The sequence below is a fragment of the Symphalangus syndactylus genome, chromosome X (genome assembly GCF_028878055.3).
Source record: "Symphalangus syndactylus isolate Jambi chromosome X, NHGRI_mSymSyn1-v2.1_pri, whole genome shotgun sequence".
Lineage (NCBI taxonomy): Eukaryota > Metazoa > Chordata > Mammalia > Primates > Hylobatidae > Symphalangus > Symphalangus syndactylus.
Window position 1 is genome coordinate 150,479,546 of NC_072447.2, and position 25,378 is coordinate 150,504,923.

Below are 25,378 nucleotides of genomic sequence, written 5' to 3' on the forward strand. Positions count from 1 at the left end.
TTTGAAAATCGTAATGTTGCTGTATTGTGTTTAGAGGAATATTCCAAATGAGAGTAGGCTGCTGTGCTGCATGCAGACTTTGCTGAAATGTTACTATATTGCCGTTATGTCCCACTCAGCAAAAACTGATGATTTTAAAGCTTTTGCTTCTTGAAACTAGAAAAAGAGGGGTCAGGCTTAACCAAAAGTTGATGGCAGAGTGGTCATTGTTTCAGTTAAACATGAAAAGCATGTTAAATAATTGTATGTTTGCTTATTTACAGCTGGCAGCCTGATAGGCAGATTCCATTCCATGATGTCAGATTCCCACCTCCTGTAGGTTATAATAAAGATATAAATGAAAGTGATGAAGTTGAGGTGAGTTTTCCCTGCCATAAAGTCATTTAGCACTGAAGGAGCGGGGTTAATTTTTCTGTGTTTTTTTTAATACTTTCTCTTTAACACTGTTTAAATTACTTTGAGAATTACAGTTGGAATGGACATGTGCTTTTGACTAACTCATCTTATTAATAATTCAAAATGATACATGATGCTTACATTTGGCTATTTGAGCAGTACTCAGAGCATATATTTGAAAGTCACTGCCTCAAGTTCCTTTGCCCACTAGTAATTATTTTCTCCTTCTCTCAATTTCTGAATCTTTGAATAGTATGTTGTTTGTTTACAGCTGTGTCCCCATTGTAAGCAAAATGGATTATGAAAATTAATTTTACACAAGAAAGAAATCATGCTTTATGACAAAATAGTATACTAGAATTTCTTTAAGTAGCAGTGAATCTTCTTGGTATATTTTTAAAAACCTGCAAGCTTTAGTTTATACATATTGGTAAAATCTCTTTTTCACAGGTTATATCGTGAACTACCTGCTTATCTCCCGTTAAGCTCTTTGACCAAAATGTGCTATGGAGATCTAACATGTGAACAGAAATGTTGTTTGTGATTTCTTTCTCCATTAGAAATTGATTTTGTATTTAAGGCACTTACAGTGCCTCATACAGTTTGTGTGGTATCTTCTCTCCTTTATATCCTTTCACATACTCCATTTTGAGCTGCTTCTCTTCTTTTTCCACAATAATAAGCATAATGCCTTATTATTAGTTAATAATTGTTGCAGTTCCATGAATATTTGTAGTATGAAGGATGTCGCTAAGTAGACATTTGTGCAGGTGAGGCAGAGTGGTTCTAGGTCTTGTCCTTCAGTTATTTATTTATTTATTTCTTTATTTTTGCGACGGAGTCTCGCTCTTGTCGCCGAGGAGTGCAATGGCGCCATCTTGGCTCACTGCAACCTCCGCCTCCCGGGTTCTAGCGATTATTCTGCCTCAGCCTCCTGAGTAGCTGGGATTACAGGCGCCCACCACCACGCCCAGATAATTTTTATATTTTTAGTAGAGACGGGGTTTCACCATGTTGGTCAGGCTGGTCTCGAACTCCTGACCTCAAGTGATCCACTCGCGTCAGCCTCCCAAAGTGCTGGGATTACAGATGTGAGCCACCATTCCCAGTTGGTCCTTGAATTCTTATTTGCTGCACTAGGTAGTAAAGGTGTAGCAAAAACAGGACAGAATCTTCTGCCTTTGATGAAATCACATTCCAGTAAGGATAGCTAATATGACAGATGTGAGTCTTAACAAAGAAAAGAAAAAGGGAGAGGATGAAAGGTGATATAGGGGCAGGATTGCTGTTTCAGAGAGTAGTCAGGGAAGATGTCTCAAATGTCCAGGCCTGTGTTTTTCTCTCTACAGTTTTAAAGTGGACATAGGATATAAAGTGTTATTTATTCTCCAAAAATGTAACCAATCTCTACTAGGTGTAAGCAGCTGGGCTTGGTTTTGCAAGGGATCTTAATAGGGAACAGAAACACTGTGTATGCTTAGCTGTCCACTTCCCCAGGAGACTGTAAGCTCTCTGAAGGCAAGACCCAGGTCTTTGGTCTCTATTAGGAGTACCCAGAATAGTGTTTGATGGAGGGATGAAAGGGACTTTTTCTCCCCAGCTTGGTCACTTGACAGATGAGGACTAATGAGCTACCATTGCTAGGATGACCTCACTGTCTTACACACCGATTCGTTGAGGTAATTTCTCTGGCTAGAGTAGTTGAGAAAGATGGAAGCAAGAGGGAAAGGTATATTAGGTAGTATTCAGTCACTGTATTGTGTGATCATTAACTTTGGTTGTAAAAGGGAGACAAGTTCAAGCTTTTACTCACTTGTCAGCCCTAGACTCTGTACCTCTCTTGGCCTCATGTCCTCATCCCCCTTGTCTTTCTTGTTTCTCTTTTCTGCTTCTGAGTATCCCTGTCTCTCTCTCCATATATACTGTATTGTCTCTTTTCCTATTAACCTTGATTTGCTAGGGTCTTCATGAAAGATTCCATGCTGTACATCTTAAGTGAACTTTGAAGTGGTCACTAAAGAGATCAGTTAGAAGAACTGATCTGCAGTGTGTGACAGACCAGGAAAATGATATCCAGAGGATTGCCACCATGAAGTTCTCCTTTTTAGTGGAAGCAGGAGACCAGAGAGTGACCAAGGATCTGTCCATTTAGTTCCAGGAGATATGAATGCCAGAGTGGTATCCTTAGTGGGCTGAATGTTTAGTGGTCTTACTTTAGTGACCAAGCAACAAGACAGTAGGGCATGGTCGGTAACTTTCAGTCAATTTTTGCTTACTAGAATAAAACAAAAATAAGCTTATACATTTTTAGATACATTTTTTGTAACTTGCTGAGTACCCAAGGAAAGTGTGCTTGTATTTATGAGCGTCTATTTTCAGAGCACTAATTATTGCTGAATTAGAACAGAAATATAGGAAAACTGATTTTTACAAGGAGCTTCAAAGCAATCTCAGGTAGTTTATGATTATGTATCTCTGCCTACCTCGGGGCACATAGACAGGGTTACAATTTGGTTGAAGATATATGACATGTGATTTTTAAAGACACCTAGGGGCATTTTAAGAGAATTTCCTCGATATCTGATAATCTGTAGATTTCAAAATTATGTTAATCATGAAATATTCTGTGTTGTAATTTTTGTGTAGGTGTATTCCAGAGCAAATGAAAAAGAGCCTTGCTGTTGGTGGTTAGCTAAAGTGAGGATGATAAAGGGTGAGGTAAGAAGATGCCTATTTAAATTTTTTTCTTATACTGTTTCCTTTTTTTAAACCCAGGTTGTACATTCCCATGTGGATTTCTATTTTGAAGTAATATCTAATTTTGATTAATTTAATTAAAATGTTTTCACTATGTGTTCAGTATGTTTCAGTTGGTTATGAATTTTTTCGCATAGATAATTTATTTTAAAATAACTGAATAGGGAGAACTTAGTTTAAAAATTGTAATTAGAAGTGACTTTTATTTATTTCTCAGTTTTATGTGATAGAATATGCAGCATGTGATGCAACTTACAATGAAATTGTCACAATTGAACGTCTAAGATCAGTTAATCCCAACAAACCTGCCACAAAAGATACTTTCCATAAGATCAAGCTGGATGTGCCAGAAGACTTACGACAAATGTAAGTTGATACACAAGAAATGCTGAGAACTTAGAAGTGATATGCAATTAGTTTAAAAGAATTTCTAGTATTTTAAAATTTTTTTAAATACTAGAAATTGATTTTAAATTTGGTGGACTTCGGCAAAAATGGTTTGGTTTACAAGAGCAATGGAAAAAAACTTATTTAACTTTTCCTACTTACAGAATCAAGGCAGCCTTGCGCTTTTTTAAACTTACTTGGCTACACACGTGGCTGATGTACATAATGTACGTTTGTTTTCTAAACTAACTTTGTTCATTCTAATATTTAAAAACTGATCAAACAAATGTGATAATTCTGTCATAAGTCACAAACTAAATTATAGACTAAACGATTTCTCCCGTTTTTTTCTCTTTTACCTAAAATGTTTTCAGATAAATGTGTAATAAGTAGAGCTAAAGAAGCTTTAAAAAGTCATCTCATTTTATAATCCTTGATCTGGAATAATGCTTAAAGACTATAGAAGAGATGCATTTTTTTTTTTTTACAGATTTTATCAAGTGAATACAGTACCTTTGATTTGGACATGCTGTTGAACATTAAATTGCAGTTCAGAATACATAGAAATCCTCCCTTTTCTAGAGATTGTGTATGTGTGTAAATTTTTGTGCCTTCTGGTTCATATACATTTCCTTCTCTCCCACAAATTGTTTAGCAATTTCTTACCCCATTCTCCATGATGTGCTTATTTCATATTTCATGCCTGTATCAAAACATCTCATATGCCCCATAAATATGTATACCTACTATGTACTCACAAAAACTAAAAATTAAAAAAAAAAAAAAGAAAGGCCTGTAACAAGAAAAGAAGAAAGAAATCAGATACCCTGTAGGTAGCTATCTCCAAAAGTTTTCAATAGTTGACTTAAGAAAACTACTGACTTGTATGTAACTGAAATCAGGAAACCTGTAGTGTAGAGTGGTTCCCCTGAATATGTCTCTTTTGGTAATCTAAGCTGTATTTCAGAAATATACAGAAAAGGAGCTAAGCTTCTAAATGGATATAGCATATTTTGCATAAATCAAATTTAATATGAATCCATGATTCTTATATGTGTAAATCTGCCTGCATTTATTTACGTCAGTAGTTGGTAATTATTCATCTTAATTTTTTTTTTTAAATTTCTAGGTGTGCCAAAGAGTCGGCACATAAGGACTTTAAAAAGGCAGTTGGTGCCTTTTCTGTAACTTATGATCCAGAAAATTATCAGCTTGTCATTTTGGTGAGCATTTTTGAGTTGTTTATTTTTGGTTTAATTCATCTGGGGCAATTGCCTTGATAATAATGTTGTTAATTTAAATCATTTAGTCCATCAATGAAGTCACCTCAAAGCGAGCACATATGCTGATTGACATGCACTTTCGGAGTCTGCGCACTAAGTTGTCTCTGATAATGAGAAATGAAGAAGCTAGTAAGCAGCTGGAGGTATGTCACTTTCTCTAGCACTGCTTTGTAAGGCTACCTAGGAACGATAACTGTATCATTCCACAACTTGAGTATGGGGAGCTTGTCATTTATTTACTGCTTCTTAACAATTCCTTAGGTTCTATAGTTGGAAAATTGTACAAAGCATAATCATACTAAAGTTTCCATGCCTGAGGTTTCAAAATTAAACAGCAGCTTATGTATATTAAGGGACTTCTGGTACTTTCACTTTTACTAGAAGTTTATCAAAGTTGCTAATAAAATGCGGCAATGCTTCTTCCATATAACGTTGTCTTTAAAAATACTAGAGAATATTTAAATATCTAATAATATTCCTTTCATTATGTATGTTTATCTTTGTTTAAAAGGGTATAGAACTTCTTCATTCTAATTGGTTGTCATTCTTTAAAACTCCTGTCTTCAGATTCCTTCCAGAGGCTATTTCCCTAACTTACTATTTCGTCTCTTAAGGTGCATTTTATCTACTTTTATTAATCCTCCAATAATTTTCATCACCATACATTTGTTTTCATTGATAACTATCAAGTACGTCCATCCATTACTATAGAAACTAAGTGGATCTTAGATGAATGTGCCAGCTCTACTATATTACTGTCAAATTCCAGAGTTCGTCATCATTATTCATTAGAAGGAAAACACCACACATTTTAAATAGTAAAGAAAAAAAGGAGTTCCAAACTGCATTTTAGGAGAAAAGGTAGTCAAGACTGTGTTCTTATAAAAACCCTGTGAAATTTGCCACCTGTCAACTTGATGTATGATGCTGAACTCTTAGCAGATGGGGAAAAGTTTAATCTCCTTTTGCCACTTTGTTTTTGCTTAAGGCCATGGAGGTCTATTTAATTGGTCTTTGCTCTCATTCTTTCTTGATGTCCCTGTGTTCATGATTTTGTGGTTCCTTTAGTGATTCTCTCATAACTTTTAGCCCAGAGCTACCTCCTTACTTTGATTGTATTATGAAAATATACTCATATGCCTCTTCTTAAACATCGAATTATTCTTAAATGATCTGTCATACTTTTGGCTAACCATTTATCAGTGAATTATTAGTGAAAAAGAATGAACCAGATTAATGAACCAGGACTCAAAAAAAACATGACTTCTTGAAAAGTACTAGAATTATTTTATAGATTTTATTACTCCAGTCTAAAAAAAATGGATATTGCACTTTTAAATTATTTATACTTAGTTGTATTCATTCATTCAAATTATCAGGTCTGTTGAACAATGAGAAACTAGTATGCATGCCTATCTTTCTTCACTACTAATATAAAAGAGATTTACATGTTCCTATAAGAAATTTGCATTTTTCAACATGAGCCACTAATACGTTTGGTTTTCATTAATGGCATGCTAGAACTAAACACTAAATTTTGATCATGGTATTTAAAGGCAGTGATTATCCACAAGTTTCGGATGTCAGTGTAACTTAGTTTCGTCATCACTGGATATTTACAAGTGCTCATTATAATTGTGGATCCAGATCACAAGGTCTTACAGACTCTGGTCTCATGTTAGCTTTCAGATGCTTACTAAGTTTTTAATTTTTGACATTTTTTGATTATTCAGTTTAACTACTGTACCAACAATTTTTGATTCCTTAGGTTTTGAGGGAGGTGTCATTTTAATGTTATTTCAACAGAGGAATGTTTAGACCACAGTACCTAATGATGTTATGAAAAATGGCACTGTTTCCAGAAAATATATACTGATACCTTTTAATAAAAATGAAGCGAATAAAATTTTCTATAAAGATGATATATAAACATTTTTTTACCTAAATAAGTAACATTGAGTTTGTCAGACCGAGTGAGCTGGTTTTTACTGGGGAACATTTGACCTGATTCTTAGTTATTATATTGCTGATGTCATTGGTTAACTAAGGCAGCCTGGCGATAAGTTTTCAGCAGTTACCTTGGAAAATGTCAACAAGTTCTTTCCTATTAACAAAAACATATAAAATGTCATAGACCTTTAGTAACCTAAAAAGTACTTAGGCTGTGACAGGTATTTTCTAAAACCTGTTAGTTTTCACCTAAAACTATTAATAATTTATGGACCCCTCATATACAGGGTCAAGATAATTTACGTGGCTGGCCTAAATACAGTTGTTGTAATAGTTAATAAAGTGTATTCATCAGACGTGCATTTCTCTTCAGAGTTCAAGGCAGCTTGCCTCGAGATTTCATGAACAGTTTATCGTAAGAGAAGATCTGATGGGTCTAGCTATTGGTACTCATGGTGCTAATATTCAGCAAGCTAGAAAAGTACCTGGGGTCACTGCTATTGATCTAGATGAAGATACCTGCACATTTCATATTTATGGAGAGGTAAATATTTTACTGCATAGTTTTTTTTTTTCCCCAAACAAGTATTTCAGCTGGCTAATCTTTTGTCTTAAAACTTTTCCCCTTTTATTAGGATCAGGATGCAGTGAAAAAAGCTAGAAGCTTTCTCGAATTTGCTGAAGATGTAATACAAGTTCCAAGGAACTTAGTAGGTAAGTCAGAAGTATCTGTTGACATATAGTACAACAACTAAGTTTAGGTAAACAGTTTATTTATAGTAATAGAATTCCATTTTTTCTCACTGGAGGGTATCATTTAATTGAAACATAGTCTTTGAAATATGATCTGTTCTTATAACATACAAAAAAAATTTGGTAAGTATGATGCTCAAAGGTTACATTTTCAGAAGGTATTCAAAAGAGATTGCTTTTCTAGTTCAAACCTACAATACCTGAAAGGATAAATCTTGCCCAGCCCTCCTGACTGCATACTTTTTATATCTTAAAATTAAATAATTTTTCAAAATGAATGATATTTGGGGGCTTTATGATTTGAAACAGATTTGTATTTGATCTTTCTTATGGGACTATAAAATGATAGCATTCATTTTAATTATCTCAGGGTTGAAGATCTGAACATAGGTTACTTAAATCTAAAAAGTTCCAAAGCTAGAAGAAACTTCAAATGTCTCTGGGACTTTCTGCAAAGTCAATAGTAATTCTTCATTTTGACTTGAGTACTGTTTTATGACCATCACCATCGTGAGTATCAGCAAATATTTAGGAGCTCTTCACCAATACTCCTAAATGCTGCAGATATCTTTAGTAGAACATATCAAAACCAGGCGCAGTTTTATCGAGAAAGCTACATATGTTTTTAATTTGTAAATAAAATTGGGACATACTGCCTATATGTTTTTTATCTTTTAAACTTGAGATCATGGCCGTTTTATATAAAGTAATAAATGTTCTTTGGAAACTTGAAGAAAGCAAGGACTTCTCATACATTCTGTTTACGTAGTTTCAATGCTAATTTAGCCTGCTTTTTTGTCAGCGTAGAATCATAAACATCTTCCTTGTCATTAACAAACGCTAGAAATGATAAATGTATCTTGCAAAGAAAATTAGCTTGAAGATAAACTACAAATAGTAGGGAAATCATGCAGAAGTGTTAGCTCAACTGTATACTACAGACAACTGGAGAATGTGTTTGTAATGTTACTAAGGTAACTTGCATACCAATTGGATGTGTACAGAATATGCATAGCGCAAGATAAAGTGCTAATCTCAAGACAGTCATGTGATGAATAATATTTATTTTCTTCTTTACAGCTTGTCAAGCAATTGCATATCTTTTGTAGTTAGAAAGGTTATTGTAAATTTAGGAATTCTTATGGAAAAAGAGCCGGTAGTTTTTTTTTTTTTTAAATAGCAAATGAGTAGAGAATTATGTGTCAGATTCATTAAAGCTGGTTTTGAAGGTGGCATGATGGTAGTGGGGAAAGTGCTTGGGCATTGGAGTTGGATCTGGATTTCAGTCCTACTTTATTCTTTGGTGGCAATGTGACTGTGGGTCACTGTCTTAGCCCCCCTGAGAATTATTTTTCTTACCTGTCAAATGTGATAATAGTATCCACCTCATAGAGTTGATGTGATAATTAAATTGGAAGATATAGTAGGGGACAATTCTGGACACAGTAGGGGACTCTGTTCTTCACCTTATTCAAAACAACTCCATTTCAGTAGAACAGAATCATAGTAAATTGCTCTTTGGGATTTGGAAATAAGTGTGTAATATAGAATTGGATTATTTGCTATTAAATATTAAAAGTAGATTCTACCTGTGGTTACCTGGAAAGAAGAGGATCTCAGAAATAACCAGAAAGACCGCTAAAAGTAAATCAGCCTTGTTTTTGTTTTGTTGTTTCTAGTTAGTAAAATGAGAGAATTGTTTTAGAGATGGTCCACTGCAACACTGGGAACATTGGGACTTTTCAGAAAGCATTTTTGTGTAAGATTTTGCAAGGCAGATCTTTAGAGAGGTGTCGTAATCAGTTTTGCATGCATTTTGTTTGAGTCAACCAACATTATTTGTGATCTCTATTTTTCACAAACTCTCTTTAGTATGTGCACTAATTTATCTTTTCATTAAAATTGGATTCTTCACTCACTAAGAATGAATTGGTATAACTATTCAGTCAGCTATAGTTAACACATAGTACTTAGGATAGTTAAGATATTAATAAAAACATCCCAAAATCTCATTTTTCGTTTTGTTAACTCACTTAGATCTTTATTAAAGTCAACATTAATTCATGAAAATATAAGTGTTGCAGTTTAAAATCAAACTGTGTGAAGACTCCAAGTAGCTTCTCTCACTTCACCTTTCCCCTTCTCATTATAGAAGAACAGAAATAATTGACAGAAGGACCTAGACCAAGAATCCTGATTTAATGGTGTCAGTTCTGTTCTATGACCAGTCAAAGAGTTTCTAGGGGTGAATGAGGCAGCCACACACAGCAAGAATGTCAAAGCTATGCTCTGATTACAAGAGCCACAAGAATTTTTTGTGAGAAGGCTTTTCACTGAGATCTTGTCTAGCATTGGCTCAAAGCAAATTTTTGCTTCCATCTTTTCCCCCAACTTTGACTTGAGCTTTGCCTTTAAAGGCAAAAAGGAAAAAATGGAAGATGAGATGGTGAGGGCAAGCACATGGTGGATGTGGCCAATGTAAAGGTACTTAGGTACCTTGGGTGAGCCCTCAGAATCAGATGTAGTTCACATGTACATTTCTAGAATTAGTAATTCTTAAGTTTGTGATGTCTTGCTTTACCACTCGTGATGATGCAAATGAAAGGAGTCATTTTCCAGTAATGTATATGATTGTAAAATAAATAAGGAAATGATCAAGTACCTATTTTTTACTGGTACTTGAAATCCCAAGTTTTAATAGATGTTACTGAAAAATACTTAAACTGGTTTTAAGCTTTTTCATTGTGGTTTTGAGTTATCTTAAAGTGGGTTTTCTTAATCTTTTACTCTGTGACTAATCCCTTCACTTTTTAATACATTGCTAAAGTTTGTAAGTAATGCACAGGAGTGATACTCTGTTAACACATTGACCTTGAAGAATTTCTATTCCTTTTGGATGTTTGTATAGCTGCTTAAGCCACTTTCAGACTTAGATTATCTTTTATAAGTGTGCCTTCCATACAGAATTCTGAAAATATTTACTATGGACAAAGAAGCAGATTTAAATCAGGTACAGATAAGAATTGAAAGTATTGAATAAGTGAATATATTTCCCATTTTCTCTCCTTTTTTCTTAATTCTTCTTATAGAACTTTGCAGAAAGAATGATACATACCACAGTGCCAGCAAGTTTAAAGTGTACCCTTTTGTGCAAAAATAAGAGGCTATCTTTGAACTGCCTTAAAAATTCAAAATTACCCAATCAGTTTGCAAGTATTAATCATCTCTGGTACCTGACCAAAGGAGTTTAAACTGATGTCCTAATTAAACAGAAAACCAGATTAACCATCTTGTTGAAAAGAATCTCTACTTTGGTTTTGAAATCTTACAATTCAATACATACACATACACATAAAAATATCTATCTATATGAATGTAATAGTTTACAGTAGGGCTGTGCTTACTGCTTTGAGGTATGTGTTTTTAAAACCAAACTTGATTTATTTATTTCTTAGGCAAAGTAATAGGAAAAAATGGAAAGCTGATTCAGGAGATTGTGGACAAGTCAGGAGTTGTGAGGGTGAGGATTGAGGCTGAAAATGAGAAAAATGTTCCACAAGAGGAGGTATGTTACAGTGTGAATATTTTGTGGCTTGTATAATAAAAGTAAAAGTTTTTTATGTGATATGTTGAGGACCTCTAATATGTGCATAAAGTGAATGCAAATATTCTGATTATCAAGCATGCCTGCTGTAATTAATGTTACAGTTGTAGATAATGGCCCCTCTCTGTCCTCTAATGCTGTGAGTTTGGATTAGTCACTTTATTGAATTCTTTTTTCCTAATCTTTAAAATGGGTAGTTATAAATTTTTAAATACGAGACATACATCACTGGGTCGAGTGTTAATGACAATTTAATAAAATAATATATATGTAAATGCTTTGTAAAGCACTTTGTAAATGTTAATGTTGCTGACAAAAGCAAAATTGGAACACAGGTTAGGTTTTCTGGCTTTCATCTTTTCACTTTTTTAGTTTGGGGATTGTGTAGTATGTGTGTTTATTCTGTGTGCTTTAAATTTATTTCTGTGCTTAATATCTCTTCCCCATCCTCCTTACCTTTAAATTCTATAACCCTTTTATCTTCATAAATATATGCTTTTTGTAGCAGCTTTTAAAGTATTTGCATGGGGTAGAGAGGTAAGGATGCACCTTTCTGTGCAATAGTAAGATACTATCTCATCAAAGAGCCATAATTTTCACATATTGTCTAGCTTTCTTTTTGAAAGATTCTTTTAGCTAAAGTTAAATCTTTTTTTTTCTGCATACAATTTGTATTCTGTAATTTTATAAACCAAAACTGTTTATAATAACTTACATTTTTTAAAAATATGATGATTGATAACATTAATAGAGCTAAATAAAGTCTTAAATTGGTCCTTTTTTTCTCTTTTGTGTTTTCTGTTTTTTACCAAGGAAATTATGCCACCAAATTCCCTTCCTTCCAATAATTCAAGGGTTGGACCTAATGCCCCAGAAGAAAAAAAACATTTAGATATAAAGGAAAACAGCACCCATTTTTCTCAACCTAACAGTACAAAAGTCCAGAGGGTAAGAATTACTTTTCACTTTGAATCACAATACAAGTAATTTGTCTCAGATGTCACAGTTGGTATTTTGGGTGTTTTCTCTGGTTAAACTTGTAGGCTACTTATGTTCTATTTTTTTTTTCAAATGTGATTACGAGCTTATGAGATACTACAAATTAATGTGATACATACTTTTCAATTTATTCACAGTAACGAATCTTATGCCATAAACACAAAATAATGGGGTTGCATTTAGTGGTCACATTTTTCTTTTGACAGTGGACTGTCTTTTTTCCATGCCTTCTCTCTTTAAATTTTGCAGGTATCGTAGCTCAAAATACACCTTCTGTTAGATGCATTAGTTACTACTTGAACCATATTTTAGAAACTAATTTTCTCTATTTGAACTAATCTGTTTAGAAATGGGTTTAAAAGTCCTGCAGTGAAAGTCCTGCGTTCAGGCTTCTGTGTATCGTTTGTTATAGTTAATGACATCCCTTGCATTCCTTATACTGCTTTAGGTGTTAGTGGCTTCATCAGTTGTAGCAGGGGAATCCCAGAAACCTGAACTCAAGACTTGGCAGGTAGGAAAACATTCCTTGAGAAATACACTTTCAGTTTATATTTTAATGTTTATTCCCCCTGTTAAGAAAGATTACAAATGATCATCAGGATTAAGGACTGGAGGGAGGAGTGTTTGTGGGTATGTGGATCCATTGCCCTGGAGTTAAAGCTTAAACACCTTCATGCCGCTTGTAAGGCTTTTCCCAGTTACTTTTCCAGTTATCATCTTTAAATTATCTTCTCCCTTGCCCTCTAGAGAAGCTCAAGCCATATCGAAGTACTTTGAGTTCTCTGAACATTATCATGCTTATGATGCTTCTAGGCATATGTACAGGTTTACTCTGCCTGGAACGCTTTTTCTCCTCCACATATCACCTCATTTTGACCTTATTCCTTACAAAGCTTTCCTTGTGTACTTGCCAAAGATCCCCACCCCCTGACTGGTTCAAGAGCCTTCCCCTTCTGTTTTGCAATGTGTTCACCCCTAGCACAGCACTTAAACATAGGTGTTTATTTCTTGATCTCCTCAACCACATTGTAAGTTCCTTGAGGGCAGGGAGAGCCAGTGAGAACTGTTATGGAAAAAATGTTGTGGACTCATGGATTAAAAGCAAAGGTGCCATTTTACAAAGAGGACTATAACGGCAAGTGGATTGGATATGTCTCATTACCGGGCAGCCCATTATCCCAGAACAAGGAGTAACTTTTTTCTGGTGTCCGTACTGAAGGCCATCATTCCATTCTTGCCTTTCTTCATTTTAATTTACTATTCAGGTCTACTCGTGAAGTACTTAAATTAGAGTGGCCCTTAGGGTACTCCAACAGTTTAGACATGTTGCAAGAAAAGATATTCGTAAATAATTTGCTCCAAAGTCAGTCTAACTAAATGTATTACATAGGATTTTAAAGCTTATTTTGGTGATATTTGACCCAGAGGGAAGGGTGTAACATTCATTCCATCACATGGTATTTTGGGAAATAATACAGTTAAAGGCTTTGTAACAAATAAAGCTTGTTGGAGAAAAACCCAACATGCAGAAATAAATTGCCAGTTATTAATTTGCACAATTGTTTCTAGGTTTCCCTATAATTTGTGACAAGAAGTAGTTGGTTTTTTTCCTCACTATATATATATATATATATATATATGGGCTAGGAGTACAGACATTTAGCATATGCCTTTTAAAAATCTGTTCTTAAGTAGTGTCCATAGAGAGAAGTTCAAACTTTCCTTGTGATTCAGCCTTTTAAAATTTTCAGAGTACATTATTGAAATGTGTATTGATAAAACTTATGCTTGTCAATGTATCTATTTTTTTGTCTCACAGATTATTCAGTGCATTTTTATCCTGATGTTTTTGTTTGTATTTTGTGTGTTCTCTACCTACTTGGTTAGCAGAAATGATTTACTTTTTACTTTTGTACCCTTGGTATTTCATTTTGTTTTTTTTAAAGAATTTGATCGGCCAGGCACGGTGGCTCACGCCTGTAATCCCGACACTTTGGGAGGCCAAGGCAGGCAGATCGCCTGAGCCCAGGAATTTGAGACCAGTCTGGGCAATGTGGCGAAACCCCGTCTCTACAAAAAGTACAAAAATTAGCTGGCTATGATGGCATGCACGTGTAGTCCCAGCTATTCAGGAGGCTGAGGTGGGAGGAACACCTAGGGCCTGGGGAGGTCGAGGCTACAGCGAGCCATTATCATGCCACTGCACTCCAGCCTGGACAACAGAATAAAAAGACCCTATCTCAAAAAGAAAAAAATTTGATCAGGATAAAGCCTTTCATAAATGAATTAGAGCATCTTATACTACTCATTTTGTTTATACATCTCATGTTAAAGCTTGTATAATTTTGAATTATACATTTTGTGATTTTGCTGATACTGAATACTAGTCTTTATAATAATCTGATATGTTTAAAAGGTTGCTATTAATCTATTCATATTCACAGTAGATGTGTAAAGTAGTATATCAACTACTTTTGTTTTCATATATTGATTTATATTTACAGCAAACATTTGTATACCTACTATTCACCAGATCCTGTGCTAGGGAATTAGTCGTTATTTGCATTTTTCAGATTAATCTGTCATTACTTTATAGGATCATTGTTGCAATTTCTTTTTCAGGGTATGGTACCATTTGTTTTTGTGGGAACAAAGGACAGCATCGCTAATGCCACTGTTCTTTTGGATTATCACCTGAACTATTTAAAGGTGAGAACAGAGAGAACTTTAACTTCTAATCCTTTAGTACTAAAATATACAAACTTTATAGTAGATCTTTCAGCAGTTAGGACTCATTCTAGCCTGTGCAAAACACTGTATGACTTGTCAAAGATAATAGAGAAAATACGTTGTTTAGCTTATAATTTTTTTAAAAAATGGAAGTCTTTATAAATTTAAGTACCAATATACCAGTTTTCAATAAAATTTTATACTTCCCTTTATTCTTCTCTTAAACCCTTACACTCAGTTTAGGCAATCCTGTACATAGCCTATTAATCCATTTGATCCTTTCTAGCATTTTGGTTTTTTCCAGGCAAAGATTTGTGTCTATAACTCTTGCCTTTATTGTTCCTTTTATGTCATTTATCAAGGAAATCTAAGCATTTCATGAAGTTCTTTGTTTAAATGTTTACCCTCTCTATTTTTCTCTTTACTGTTATTCAAAATACAAACTATTTGTGTCTTCTCATAAATGTTCAGTTTAGTTAGTGTGATGCAGTTATGCCTCCTTTAAATTTCAAGCTGGAAGATAGGAACGAGGAGGCTACAAGGTGTAGTGGAGCAAGCACTGGATTGGCAATCCAGCAATTTACTTATAAGACTTCAGCAAAGGAACTAGCTGTGTGACTTTAGGCAAGTCACTTCTGTACACTAGATGCTTCTTGAAATTCCTTTTGGCCAAAATGTTCTATAATTTAATGAAATGGAAACTGATCTACTTCATTTTCATAATGTTTTATTTGTATCCATACATATCAAAATTATAATGTAGCTGGTATTATATTAAATGTTTTTAAAAAGCATTTCAACTCTATTTTATTTATGGCATTAAGAATTTTTTTGCTGATTTCTTGAAAGAAATAAAAAGTACATGATTTCTGCTTGTGTGTAAATAAGAATGAAAGGAAGAAAAAGTGTAATACTGGGCATGCCATTCATTCTTATGGTGACCAGTTAAATTAAAAGTGGGAAGGTTTCATCCAGCAAGGTTTACATGGGTAGGATACCTCTTTGATTTTTTTTTTTAAGTATGTTTATGTGTAATCTTTTGTGTGTGTTTCTTCGTATTAGCTTAAATCATTATGAAGGCCTGGAGAGTTAGGATTGCATTGTATCAAATCCCTTGTTCTTTTGACTAATGTTCTTTCTTAGATCCTTTGATTTATTCTCAAGAATATCTTCTTTGGTTATCAGCAGCTGCCCTGTTGCCATTCTTTCCATCACCAGAACTTCCCTTGTTTGGGCCTGGCATCTCTCACCAAAAGGTGACTGCTTTGCCCCAGTGGGATAACCTGGACTACTGTTCTGTTTTGCAAGATATTCCCATTCCATGAGCTATTACTATACCTTTGGAGGAAGTCACTCACTCAGCTGCAGTCTCTCCTTTGCTCAGATTCTATGTAAAACAGATTCTGGTGTAACTATGTAAATTGCTAATGATGGCAGAGCACAGATGAAACTGACCAAATCCTTACCTGACCTTTCTTTTCCAGAAGCTGCCACAACCAAGATTTTAGAAACTTAGCTTTACAGGGGCTTCTCCAATGACTGTTCATATAGACAGTCTCTATGATAACCTCTGCTTCACTGAGACACCTGCCACTACTATAGTTATGAATCTGATTCCCTGTAGCCAGTAAATGAGATGTTTATGAGTGGATTGGAAGGACAGTGGTTAGAAATGAGGTTTCATCTGGTTTTAACAGAACCTAACATACTGGAAGTGCTTTTTGTAAGGGTCTGTCATTGGACCCCAGGTGTATATTTCTATCAACTAAATGTATACTGTTTCTTGTATTTGTTGTAGCAGAGTTGTAGTCTTTAGGAAGTTTTCAAGGCATGATGTAAGACCTAGCTGTCTGGTCAGCTATTAAATAGTTTTGTTTTCCCCTCATGAGGAATAGTCAGCATTTTCAGTTCATGAAAAAATCATTGTTCCTTAACCATAGTATATGTTCTTTTAAAACAAAAGATGGCCCAAACTCAATGCTTTGTAAATTAAGATATTAACTGGCAAATCCATTTTAATCAAGATTATTTACAATGTGTGATTTTTAAGGTTAGCTGGTTATACCTTGAATGTCATTTATCTATATTCATACATTTTAGCATGTTTTATTTAATATCCTATCATGAAGAAGTCCCCAAAATAGCATATCTGTGACTTAGCAGTAGAATAATTGGATAATAGTGCCAAATTACACAACTTTACATTTTATTCAGTATAATTTTAATGCTGAGTGTGTTTGTTATATCTCTAATTCTCGACATCAATAATCTGTTATTTGTAGTAATTTTCTCTTTAAGGAGATCATTCAATTTCCTGATAATTCTGTGTAACAGTGTTTACTGTAAATTTAGAGCTGAAATTGAAATATTCCAGTATATTTTTATCTGATGAAAAGGAGAAAGGTTTTATTAAGTAAAATGTCAAATTATTTTTACTGTTATCTTGTATATTTTAAATAGGAAGTAGACCAGTTGCGTTTGGAGAGATTACAAATTGATGAGCAGTTGCGACAGATTGGAGCTAGTTCTAGACCACCACCAAATCGTACAGATAAGGAAAAAAGCTATGTGACTGATGATGGTCAAGGAATGGGTCGAGGTAGTAGACCTTACAGAAATAGGGGGCACGGCAGACGCGGTCCTGGATATACTTCAGGTACAAACTAAGCATTTTACTCAGTAACTTTATCTGTTCCTAGACTTATAGCTGCTAATCTCTAATATTCATTAGAACCCCATTATAACAATTTGTCGCTACATGGTTTCCAATTCACAGCGGGCTAAATTGTGTTACAAGAGACATAGAGTAAAAACCTGATAATAAACACGTAGAGTTCACAGGGCAGGTGCAAGCTCTGTTCATGCTCTGATTGGGGGTAAATCTGCAAAGCCCTTGTGTGTTGATGACTTCCTTAAGGCCTCTCCTGATTTTATAACTGTATGGTCAAAACTTTTTTCATTTGTGTACTGTGGCTCATTTTTTTTTTTTGTCAGGTATGTGCTGGTCATACTTGCTCGATGGACTGTGTAAATCAGGGGTCTGCCTCTTGTGGCTCATAAGGTGATTTTGAGTGACATGGCCAAAGTCAGCCCTAGGCACAGTCAAGAAGTAGGCGAAGTTTCTCTTTGCCTTCCCAGCTTTTCTGTCCGTGCTTCTTTCTTCTCTCCCAGTACCTTTCAGTGAACCTGATCCCCACCTGCCAGTGCCTACTGTCTTTCTTGCTCAACCGTGTATCTACTTTGTAACTTGCTAATGATGGTATAAGATATAATCCATCTCACGCATATTTGCATTTCAAAAAGGAACTCTTTAAGATGGAAAAGCCTTCAAGATCCACAGGAATGAAGCTATAATGGTGAAGCTATAATTGGTCATTAGCTCCAACAGAGGAAGAGAGAGGTAGTAGAGTTGATATTCTGGAGTTGGGGAGAGTTACCTACTCCTAAGGCCAACCTTGAACCTAACCCCTAACCCCTCTCCCAACAGTCTGTTCTTTTTACTCATGGATTTCTGCCTCACCGTGGAGCTCTTTTTCTCCACTCCTGTCCTCTAAGACATTAACCCCTTCAGGCATAATGAGTTTATTATAGTAATTCTTTATTAATGATCAATTATTGTAATGGGAGCGGGAGGGCAGGTTGTGGACCAAACATCAGGCAAGCGTGTATCTGCCTTCAGCTAGATCCAATCCATGACCCACAAGAGACGCTTCCCTGAAGCAGTTGCCATGGTGGCCTCCTTTGCCACCCTCTCAGAAATGACCAAAATATATACATTCCCCTCTGTCCTGGGCCAAATCTTGCTAAAAGGAGCTCTCTTTTTAGAGGTTTTGTTTATCAAGGTATCACACTTAACTGTCGTAGATAATCTTTTCCTCCAGAGAGTATAGATGTTTAAAGGAACACAGCTGTTTAATGATATGGCACATTAAGGTTTGAACTTAGGTGGCTAATAACATACCTTTTTAAAAATGAGAATGAAACATGTTTATAACCAAAATTACCTCAAATATTGCAAAGCCCTTCATTTTGAGTTTAAAATTTTGTTTTACGAAATGGAAGGTGATAATACTCTTTGTGGGCTTATAAATTGGAAAGAGTTTTGGATTACCCCTGAAACGTCTCTGGAAGCTTCTGTTAACCTCTTTTTTTTTTTAAAAGTCAGACAATGGTATATAACTTTTAACTCTCGATAGGAACTAATTCTGAAGCATCAAATGCTTCTGAAACAGAATCTGACCACAGAGACGAACTCAGTGATTGGTCATTAGCTCCAACAGAGGAAGAGAGGGAGAGCTTCCTGCGCAGAGGAGACGGACGGCGGCGTGGAGGGGGAGGAAGAGGACAAGGAGGAAGAGGACGTGGAGGAGGCTTCAAAGGTATGGAGATCTTCATTAAGAAATCAAAGTGAATTGTAACAGCTGTCTTGAAGTTCCGTGAGAAATCCTATTGATGCAATGAACTGTTAGCAAGATCCCGTCTCTCCCGTTTTGTGCTGATCACCATAGGAAAGGATCAGCCTTCCACTTGTGTAGAAAGAATATTAGGCAGCCTTCCTTATGGTTCATATAGATATATGAATAAATGCTGATAACTAATTCAGCATCTTTGTGGGTCTAAACAGCATCCCTACATTAACTCACATTGACCTGTAGATGCAGAATTATAATAACTGAAATATTTTCTGTTACTTGGCAGCAGGCTAGATTATTAGCCATTGCGTAACTGGAATCACTGGGGTATTGATTACATTTCAGATTCTATGGTTGGTTTAAATAGAGGATGTGGGAATAAAGAACTTCCAGTAAGCATTTCAGAATCAGTAACTATTGAACCTTTTGAAAATATTCTCATAGGAAACGACGATCACTCCCGAACAGATAATCGTCCGCGTAATCCAAGAGAGGCTAAAGGAAGAACAACAGATGGATCCCTTCAGGTAAAACCTGTCTGCCTCTTTTCATCTTAATTGTTTGAATATGGTAGTTTGAGATTTATGAGTTTATTTTACTTTATTAAAAACATGTTCAAAGATTACAAATCCAGTTTATGTGAAATATTTTACCTTCAACATTACAATTATAGTCGATCTTAGTTCTTTGCGACAAGTATACAAATAAGAGGATTTCTCTAGAGAATATGTAGTCTGAGTGTTTGTGAAGAGCTTGACAGCCACACTATGATTTTATTATTTATTATTTATTTTTATTTTTTTGAGACGGGAGTTTTTGCTTTTGTTGCCCAGGCTGGAGTGCAATGGCGCAATCTCGGCTCAGAGCAACCTCTGCCTCCCGGGTTCAAGTGATTCTCCTGCCTCAGCCTCCTGAGTAGCTGGAATTACAGGCATCTGCTACCATGCCCAGCTAATTTTTGTAATTTTAGTAGAGAAGAGGTTTCACCATGTTGGTCAGGCTGGTCTTAAGCTCCCAACCTCAGGTGATCTGCCCGCCTTGGCCTCCCAATGTGCTGGGATTACAGGCGTGAGCCACTGCGTCCAGCCACACTATGATTTTAATACCACATTGGTAGACCTACAATCCCCCAGAGAAGGAACATCCTGGGATGTACTTAGAGACCTCAGTAAACCTTATGTGTCTTTCCTCCCCCAAGTTAACAGGGATGGGGTATTCTCTTTGAATAGAAAATAAGGAAAAGAAGATGTCTCTCTCACAATTAATAATCATGATACACAGAGCTGATGATATTCAGCTAGTCTCCATGCTTGGTCAGTCATCTGCTTATTTACAGCCAAGACCTAGTCTGAGGACCCTTCTCAATTGGCTGTCACCAGTGCTAAACCAATTGTTAAATAATTTTAAAATTATCTCCTGAGCACATCCAGGCACCTTTGCTAAGTGCTTTGTGTATGTTTTATCTCATTTAATCTTACAGCAACCCACTGAGGTAGTTTTATTATTCCACTTTATAGGTGAGTGCACTGTAGCTTCAGTCCTTTGCCCACAGTCACATAGCTAGCATATGTCCAAATGATAGTCAAACCTTAGTGTCTGATTCTCTGAATCCATGTTGTCGTCTACTTTTTCTGTAACTTTTAATTCTTAAGTAGTTAGGGTTCCTTCCTGACTATGGATTCATTTGGGACCATCACCCAAGATTAGTGAGAGATACTTTTTAAGACAAAGTTTGTGATGGAATATTTCTTGGAATTCATAGCAGCTCAAAGTGAGTGTTAACTATTGGTGGGTTCTTAAGGACCAGTATATCCAAGGGATAGATAGATTGGCAAATTACTATATGTACCTGTCTTTTACAAAGCTATAAGATATTTATATACCCGTTTTGTAATTCTCCACTTAAACTGACATGTTTGATGAACTTGGCAGTCTAACTGCATTGGTTAAAAGGATGCACATTTATATTTTTAAATGAAATGGAATGCTGAATTAAAAAGGTGATGTTTTCTCAAGTATGAAAATAGATACGAATCTCGCCGGGCACGGTGGCTCACGCCTGTAATCCCAGCGCTTTGGGAGGCCAAGGCGGGCAGATCACCTGAGGTCAGGGGTTCGAGACCAGCCTGGCTAACATGGTGAAACCCCGTCTCTACTAAAAATAGAAAAAATTAGCCAGGCGTGGTGGTGGGCACCTGTAGTCCCAGCTACTCAGGAGGCTGAGGCAGGAGGATGGCGTGAACCTGGGAGACAGAGCTTGCAGTGAGCCAAGATCGCGCCTCTGCACTCCAGCCTGGGCAACAGAGTGAGACTCTGTCTGGAAAAAAAAAAAAAATACAAATCAAAGTACTGAATCCTTGGTAACGAGACATTTAAAACACATGCACATACCCACTACTTAAACATACTTTGAAATTACAACCATTTGGGGATGTTTTTAGCATTTGTGCTTGAAGTAGATCAATATTTGTAGTTGTTTTAGCTCATTTGTCACTGTTAACTTTCATTTGTACCTCTGGAATTAGCAGTGCTGTATTCAGCATTGGCACTTAAAATATTTTATAGCTCTTAGAACACTATTTTTTAAATTATATTAATCTTTATACTCTCCTAGGATTCCAGTCCTTCCACAAATTATTATATTCAGTTTTCTTTATACCGTTCCATTCTTCAGACAGAGTTCAGGTTGTAGGATCATCTGAATTTTCTTAGTGAAATACAAGCCAGTAGAAACCAAAGCTCGTGTTTTTCTACTGTATGACTATGGGAGCTCTCAGTATAGAGAAACTTGATCATACCTTTGGTAGATATAAAGATGTAAATTAAAGTCTAGTTAGTGAGTTATTTGAGGGTAAAGCCAGAATAGGAAAACATTTTGTTTCTCTTTTCCTGGGCTTTGCAATCTTTGGAGAATAACTAATTTTATTTTAACTCTAGTGTTAGAGGCATGTATGTCCTCTGGTAATCAGTAATAGTAATTCATTTTACCTGTTTGTTTCTCACTGTTTTGTTCTACTTAGAAGAAGACATGATAGGATTGTGAGTTTTTCTCTAACTTTGGATGCAGTGAGATGACCAGTGTGTTCCAGTTAAAGAAGAAGAGTGTTTTAAAATCATAAACCAAATAAAGAATCCTACCTTACATTAATTTCTTGCACTTCTTCTGTTCTCATCTCCATTTCTCTTTTTAACATGTGGAATTTACACTTCAGGTTTAAATTTCTTGTCAGGCCAATTACAGATTACAGTAGGATATGGTCTGTGTATATAACAACTATAACTTGTTTTAGATCAGAGTTGACTGCAATAATGAAAGGAGTGTCCACACTAAAACATTACAGAATACCTCCAGTGAAGGTAATCGGCTGCGCACGGGTAAAGATCGTAACCAGAAGAAGGAAAAGCCAGACAGCGTGGATGGTCAGCAACCACTCGTGAATGGAGTACCCTAAACTGCATAATTCTGAAGTTATATTTCCTATACCATTTCTGTAATTCTTATTCCATATTAGAAAACTTTGTTAGGCCAAAGACAAATAGTAGGCAAGATGGCACAGGGCATGAAATGAACACAAATTATGCTAAGAATTTTTTATTTTTTGGTATTGGCCATAAGCAACAATTTTCAGATTTGCACAAAAAGATACCTTAAAATTTGAAACATTGCTTTTAAAACTACTTAGCACTTCAGGGCAGATTTTAGTTTTATTTTCTAAAGTACTGAGCAGTGATATTCTTTGTTAATTTGGACCATTTTCCTGCATTGGGTGATCATTCACCAGTACATTCTCAGTTTTTCTTCATATATAGCATTTATGGTAATCATATTAGACTTCTGTTTTCAATCTCGTATAGAAGTCTTCATGAAATGCTATGTCATTTCATGTCCTGTGTCAGTTTATGTTTTGGTCCACTTTTCCAGTATTTTAGTGGACCCTGAAATGTGTGTGATGTGACATTTGTCATTTTCATTAGCAAAAAAAGTTGTATGATCTGTGCCTTTTTTATATCTTGGCAGGTAGGAATATTATATTTGGATGCAGAGTTCAGGGAAGATAAGTTGGAAACACTAAATGTTAAAGATGTAGCAAACCCTGTCAAACATTAGTACTTTATAGAAGAATGCATGCTTTCCATATTTTTTTCCTTACATAAACATCAGGTTAGGCAGTATAAAGAATAGGACTTGTTTTTGTTTTTGTTTTGTTGCACTGAAGTTTGATAAATAGTGTTATTGAGAGATGTGTAATTTTTCTGTATAGACAGGAGAAGAAAGAGCTATCTTCATTTGAGAGAGGCTAAAATGTTTTCAGCTAGGAACAAATCTTCCTGGTCGAAAGTTAGTAGGATATGCCTGCTCTTTGGCCTGATGACCAATTTTAACTTAGAGCTTTTTTTTTTTTTAATTTTGTCTGCCCCAAGTTTTGTGAAATTTTTCATGTTTTAATTTCAAGCTTATTTTGGAGAGATAGGAAGGTCATTTCCATGTATGCGTAATAATCCTGCGAAGTACAGGTACTTTGTCTAAGAAACATTGGAAGCAGGTTAAATGTTTTGTAAACTTTGAAATATATGGTCTAATGTTTAAGCAGAATTGGAAAAGACTAAGATCGGTTAACAAGTAATACGTTTTTTTTTCTTTTTTTTTCTTTTGTTTTTTGAAGTGTTGGGGTTTGGTTTTGTTTTTTGAGTCTTTTTTTTTTTAAGTGAAATTTATTGAGGAAAAATATGTGAAGGACCTTCACTCTAAGATGTTATATTTTTCTTAAAAAGTAACTCCTAGTAGGGGTACCACTGAATCTGTACAGAGCCGTAAAAACTGAAGTTCTGCCTCTGATGTATTTTGTGAGTTTGTTTCTTTGAATTTTCATTTTACAGTTACTTTTCCTTGCATACAAACAAGCATATAAAAATGGCAACAAACTGCACATGATTTCACAAATATTAAAAAGTCTTTTAAAAAGTATTGCCAAACATTAATGTTGATTTCTAGTTATTTATTCTGGGAATGTATAGTATTTGAAAACAGAAATTGGTACCTTGCACACATCATCTGTAAGCTGTTTGGTTTTAAAATACTGTAGATAATTAACCAAGGTAGAATGACCTTGTAATGTAACTGCTCTTGGGCAATATTCTCTGTACATATTAGCGACAACAGATTGGATTTTATGTTGACATTTGTTTGGTTATAGTGCAATATATTTTGTATGCAAGCAGTTTCAATAAAGTTTGATCTTCCTCTGCTAAATTGATGTTGATGCAATCCTTACAAATGATTGCTTTTAAAATTTTAAGCTAGGAAAAGAAATCTATAGAAAGTGTTCTGTTACAAAATGTAACTGTTACCATTGGAAATTTCACGTCATAGGAAGTTAGCCTTTACCAACTTTCAAGAACTTGTTTAATAAAGTGAAAAACTCAACCAAATGGTACAAAACCACAGTGTACCATTACAATATGCACTAAGTCTCTTTTTTACAAAGGCTGTATTCAGCAAGGCGCTAACTTGCTTAAATGTGAATTACTAACTTCTAAAACTGTACTTTGATTCACACGTTTTCAAATGGAGTTGGAGTTGATTCATATTACAATATTTGTGTGCTAAACGTGTATGTTTTTCAGTTCAAAGTCATGATGTTTTTAAAATCTTATTAAAGTTTCAAAAATCTGAAGATTGTTTATCTAGATGTAAATTTTTATTAAAAAGTTGCACTTATGAAAAAGCAAAAAATTAGTCTGACAGATGTTTGCTCCTGGTTTTAAATTTCTACATTTGACAAAAACTAATGATATGTGGGGGGAAAGTTATGCAAAGTAAATGTATGTTGCAAATAATCTTTTATGAGCCCTTAAAAGGCAAAAACGAAGATACTTGAAAATAATTCTCCATATTCCCATACAGAAAATTTCAACACATTTATTACATAGGGTGCCACTAAACCATATTAAACATATACTCCTATTTGTGCACACATAAACATATCCTGCCCTTTGGAAAAAAGTATATCTATGGAGTAAAAAAAAATTGATTTAAACATCTCAGTAATAAAATAAATGACAGGTTTGTAGGTAGAATGTGCCTGGGAATTGACTATTGTAATCAC

General features: G+C 35.1%; 1 protein-coding gene across 20 annotated transcripts in view; it reads left to right on the forward strand.

The window, feature by feature from the left end:
* FMR1 (fragile X messenger ribonucleoprotein 1) overlaps nt 1-25,005 on the forward strand; it is a 38,605-nt gene extending 13,600 nt beyond the window's left edge. The window contains exons 3-17 of one of the 20 annotated variants that reach the window (XM_055267500.1): nt 264-357; nt 3,043-3,114; nt 3,371-3,519; nt 4,670-4,763; nt 4,850-4,966; nt 7,147-7,317; nt 7,409-7,487; nt 10,982-11,091; nt 11,944-12,078; nt 12,578-12,640; nt 14,752-14,838; nt 17,320-17,515; nt 19,056-19,238; nt 19,716-19,798; nt 22,562-25,005. In XM_055267500.1, coding sequence (XP_055123475.1) covers nt 264-357; nt 3,043-3,114; nt 3,371-3,519; nt 4,670-4,763; nt 4,850-4,966; nt 7,147-7,317; nt 7,409-7,487; nt 10,982-11,091; nt 11,944-12,078; nt 12,578-12,640; nt 14,752-14,838; nt 17,320-17,515; nt 19,056-19,238; nt 19,716-19,798; nt 22,562-22,723 — 1,795 coding nt within the window. In that variant the 3' untranslated portion in view covers nt 22,724-25,005. Of the gene's footprint in view, nt 1-263; nt 358-3,042; nt 3,115-3,370; nt 3,520-4,669; nt 4,764-4,849; nt 4,967-7,146; nt 7,318-7,408; nt 7,488-10,981; nt 11,092-11,943; nt 12,079-12,577; nt 12,641-14,751; nt 14,839-17,319; nt 17,516-19,055; nt 19,239-19,715; nt 19,799-22,291; nt 22,420-22,561 lie in introns of those variants that run through there. The other 19 variants (XM_055267502.2, XM_055267501.2, XM_055267505.2 and 16 more) reach the window with 19 other exon arrangements.
* Nucleotides 25,006-25,378: the final 373 nt, after the last annotated feature.